The 5130-nt window shown below is 39.3% G+C and overlaps 1 protein-coding gene across 1 annotated transcript; it reads right to left on the bottom strand.

The window, feature by feature from the left end:
- Positions 1 to 1902: 1902 nt before the first annotated feature.
- Positions 1903 to 4616, bottom strand: ADAM29 (ADAM metallopeptidase domain 29). Its single transcript, XM_011995125.1, has one exon. It carries the CDS (start codon positions 4438 to 4440, stop codon positions 1903 to 1905), a length of 2538 nt encoding a protein of 845 aa, XP_011850515.1. The 5' UTR covers positions 4441 to 4616.
- Between the last annotated feature and the right edge of the window lie 514 nt (positions 4617 to 5130).

Below are 5130 nucleotides of genomic sequence, written 5' to 3' on the forward strand. Positions count from 1 at the left end.
TCAATACTAGCCATGACCACGTGACCAGCTGCAGAAACGAGGACTGAAATTGTCATCAGTATTTCCTCCTTCTTTTGTTAAAAACATTTTTGTGCATGTATACACTTACACTAAGAAAATATCTTCATTTAATCTCCTTTCTCATTAATCATGTAACTAGATTTATTGACTTCATATCAGCATTTAAGTATTATTAATTTTATGTAATAGTATTTGGGTTGGAGATTGGTGAGTTTCCAGTTGTACGAAGGATAGTTGTATTATTTTAGGCATAATCATGACCGTATTATTGTCTTTATTTGAAGATTATGCATGATCTCAGGAGAGGCGTATGGGTTCAAGTTGACAGAGGGTGGACTTGCGATGGTTAATATTGAGTGTCAGCTTGATTGGATTGAAGGATACAAAGTATTGATTCTGGGTGTGTCTGTGTGGGTGTGGCCAAAGGAGATTAACATTTGAGTCAGTGGGCTGGGAAAGGCAGACCCACCCTTAAACTGGGTTGCCACAATCTAATCAGCTGCCAGCACAGCTAGAATATATGCAGGCAGAAAAATGTGAAAAAAGAGACTGACCTAGCCTCCCAGTCTACATCTTTCTCCTATGCTGGATGCTTCTTGCCTTCAAACATCAGACTCCAAGTTATTCAGTTTTGGAACTCGGACTGGCTTTCTTTGCTCCACAACCTGTAGATGGCCTATTGTGGAACCTTGTGATTGTGTGAGTTAATACCTAATAAACTCCCCTTTCACTCTCTCTCTCTCTGTGGTGTGGGGTGTGTGTGTGTGTGTGTGTGTGTGTGTGTGTGTGTGTGTGTTTGTATTCTAGTAGTTCTGTCCCTCTAGAGAATCCTAATACACCATTTCACCATTGATGGGCACCTAGGTTGATTCCATGTCTTTGCTGCTGTGAATAGTGCTGTGCTTCATCTCATTTTATAACCAGAGGAACCCAGATGTTGAAAGAGAACTATTATTATTATCCCACCTTATTTTGAAGTAAACTGTCTATAAGTTTAAGTAATTTTCCAGAGACAGTGAAGGGCAATGGTAAAAAACAAACAAACAAACAAACAAAAACTCTGAAAATTAAAAGTAAATTAAAAAAATAAAGCATATGATGCCGCCTCACTTCTGCTTCATCCATGGCATCAAGATTAGTACTATAACAGAGCTCAGTGAGAAAAAGGGAAACCATATGAGTGATTTTGGAGGGATATAATTAAATATAAGTAATTGGGTAAACAGCAGTTGAAGAACAGAGCAAGTTAAAGTAGACACCATGCTACTAATTGGCTATTAAATATGAACTACTAATTGCAAAAAAATGGTTACATTCATGAAGCTAAGTAGCAAGTGGAAAAGATTGGGGTTAGTTGAACCTAGAAGATGGTAGGACTGACCCAACGGATCTCATACTCAGAATTCTAACAATAGGTATTTCTCAGCTGGTGCTAGAAGTTTGGGACATTTGTATAGAGCTCAAAGAACTGGAATCCAGAACCCTGAGTGTAACACACCAGACAGCAGACAACGAAGTTTTTCTGGAGTGTGTTTTAAAAAGTAGGTGAATATTAAAACCAAGTATTGTTACCAGTGTAAAATCTATTATTCAGGAAACACTGATAAACAGGAAGAAAAGAGATCTCCCAGATTTCTAATTTCCTATTCTTTCTCCCTGTTGCAAATCCCTATGGGATGAGGGCTGGTTTAGCAGAAATATGGTTCCTGCAAAGTAGAACGAAAGAGAAGAAAGGATTTGGAAGCTGAAAAACAACAAGTTAAAAATTGGTATGCCACACATATGCCATGGTTTTTTTAGGAAATATAAAGTGGCAAGGTTTTCAGAAAAATAAACTTTCAAATGATTTAAAACAATGAAGAGTAAGTAGAATACTAGGAATTATTTTTTTAATGTACCTTTTCCAGATACAGATTTTGGAAATGGTACTGATTGCTTTGGTTTCCCACTTTGACTCCGGGAAGGTGTCATATGAGGTTGACTCTGGGAGGGTGTCACCCAAGGTTGGCTCTGGGAGGGTGTCACAGGACGCTGACTCTGGGAAGGTGTCAACTGAGGTTGCCTCTGGGAGGGCATCACAGGAGGTTGACTCTGAGAAGGCATCACCCGAGGTTGACTCTGGGAGGGCATCACAGGAGGTTGACTCTGGGAAGGCGTCACCCGAGGTTGACGCTGGGAGGGTGTCACAGGAGGTTGACTCTGGGAAGACGTCACAGGAGGTTGACTCTGGGAAGGTAACTCATGAGGTGGATGCAGAATTTTTTCCTCTTCTTTTGCAGATCGAGTTTGAACATCTTGCTGCTTTTTTATTGGCTTATTTTTTTTACAAAGTCGATAAAGACAATATAATAAGATAAACAAAACAATAAGCAACAATAAACACAGATAACAAAACTTCTTTTTCTTCTTTCTCTTAGGGGGTGGGCCACTGTCAATACTACCTCCATAGCCTTGTATCAGGCAGTTGGGAGGGTCCCACAAATAATTGCAATGGCAGTGATGTTTATTGTTACAGATGCCCCTCTTGTTACAAAATGCAGGTGAGCAATTACTATTCAAGATGGTTACATGGACACAGTGCCTGTGGATGCATATATGATCTATCCCACACTCTGTTCCATCTTTCACTTCACCAATATCAGGTCCCTTCATCCCCAAATGGTAATCAGTACTCCAGCACATTATGTCATTGAAGCGAGCCCAATGAATAGTAGTATGATCACTCAAACTGGGAATCTCTGTCACATTCTCACACTGAATTCTTCCACACTGGACATCTGAGATATTACACTTGATATATGAAGCATTTTTGATACCACAGTGACCAACACGTTCACCTAAGGTGTTCAATTGTTTGTAGCAAGTCTGACTCGCGGTATTTGCCCCTGCACCAAAAATCCTCCTACACTGTTCATTGCGGTCATGACAACTCTTTTCATAGCAGTAGGACCTCTCCTTACAGGGAATTCCATCTTCCACATAAACGTCATCTGGGCACTTATGGGAAGTACCATTGCACCACTCTGGAAGATCACATTCATTGGCCTCCTTTCTACACACTTCCCCTGATGGTAGGAACTTGCAGTCTTTGCAACAAAGCCCAAAAGCACAAGTAGAACCATCGGTCAGAGTGCAGTTTGACAGACAGCAGGGATCTTTTGCACAATGCTTTAAAGGGCCACAGTCACACTCCTCTCCTTCTTCAACAACACCATTCCCACAACGCTTCCTATTAAAGATGTCCTTTGTGTGTAGATTTTCAAGCAAACACTTTGTCTTCTCTACAGTGTGTGCCCAAAAATCACCATAACTACAATTGCTAAATTTAGTTATTGGTGGGTTAACTTCATGCATTATGCATAGATATTGTGAACAACGGCATGTACCATAATCATGATTCATGCCCAAATTATGACCTAGATGATGAGCCACTGCAATTGAAAAAGTGCCCAAAGTTTTGTTCATGAAAGTAACAATTGCACAACTGCGGTCTAGTGTACACATTCCGCTAACAGCTCCTATGCCACTTAACCCTCTTAATCCTCGACTTGTGAAAATATGGGAGGTGTCATGTCGTAACCGGGGAGTCATGTTGTCCAACTTCCACTTGCAATATAGGTGCAAAGACTTCCTTACATCATCTATTACAATGAAGTTTTTATTAGTCCAGATCTCCAAACCAAATAATAACACCTTAACACCAATTACATCAAAAATGGAATCCACTATATTAAAAATAACATATAGATCCTCCAGCAACTGTGAGTCATTCCTTTTATAACGAATGTATAGATAATTATCAATGACAACTACCATTTCAATAATTCTAAAATGAATCCACCAGCCTACGTAAGAACTTTGCTTCAGAGTGGAATTATCAATTTCTTCAAATTCCATTCGGCATGTTATTTCATTTTGCATAAATCCGGATCTCATGGTTGAAAATTGTTTCTCCTTACTGTCCATCTTATATACCAGATGTTCAAATGTGGTAGAAAATGCTAAGGGCTTGATTTCATAAGCAATGTCATTTATCTGTAATATTCCTTGAAAGCCCCCAAAACAGGTACTGAGGGAAACCAGGGATTCTGGGTCCCCTTCCACATAACCATGATAGTAGCAGTTATTCTGGACAAAAGGTTGGTCCTCAAGGATAGCACCCTGGTCTGTGTAAGTGAACACAGGGAGGTGTCTGGAGAACAAAAACTTCTTGACCTTTATGTGGATAATGTGTTTCTGACCTCCAAAGGGAAGGATATAGGAGAGCCAGCCTGGAGGTTTCATGCCTCTGGCAGTGCCAGTTACCCTCACAGGAATCACCACATCCGGAGGGCTGTGATATTGGGGGTGCTCCACCTGGATGTGTCCAGAACAGGACAGAAACACCCCAAGCCAATGCAGCAGGAGTAACACCTTCATGTTCAACAAGGTTTCAAATCACAGTGATTTTGAAGTCACTGTTATGGAAACACTGGTCCGGAGCAGAAGTCAGGGCTGGAGTCACAGGTGGTGCAGCTCCTTCTTCTGAGTTGGTCAGTGTGTAGTGCTAATCATTAAAGATCCATCTTCTGGGAGAATTGAACCATCAGAGCTGCAGCACTATAAATAAAATGTAAAGCAGCATGTGGATGAGTGTACAGAAATTTTTCTTATAAGAGAATCCAGTGGGGAAGAGGAGAAAGAGAAAAAAACATGAGATAAAAGTGATTAGTGCTTTGATCAAGGAATGACTCAAGAAATTGCCTAGAATTTCCTCTTAAATATTGACAGGGAAAAGGGAATAGGGAGTGTACAGAAAATAAAACTTGGCCATACACAGATAGTTATTGAATATAAGTGATGGGAAATTGATCCACTATACATTTCTTTAAATATGTAATTATTTGCAAATATTTCCACAATAATTAAAACAAAAAGTTTTAAGGGTAAGTTGAACTTATATGTTAAATTTCTGAGACAGTTTCAATTTATACATGTTAAATTGTCATAAACATTAATAACTTTTCTATTTGATTTCAGATGATAAATTAGTTGAAAACATTAAGAGACATTTTAAAAAACCATTCTTATGTTATTTTAAATTTTTTTGTACTTACTGTATACCTTTCT

This window comes from Mandrillus leucophaeus, unplaced genomic scaffold (genome assembly GCF_000951045.1).
Source record: "Mandrillus leucophaeus isolate KB7577 unplaced genomic scaffold, Mleu.le_1.0 Scaffold473, whole genome shotgun sequence".
In the NCBI taxonomy this organism is placed as follows: domain Eukaryota; kingdom Metazoa; phylum Chordata; class Mammalia; order Primates; family Cercopithecidae; genus Mandrillus; species Mandrillus leucophaeus.

Excerpts from the sequence above, each read along its gene's own strand:
- ADAM29 (XM_011995125.1), bottom strand. The coding sequence starts at position 4,440 with ATGAAGGTGTTACTCCTGCTGCATTGGCTTGGGGTGTTTCTGTCCTGT.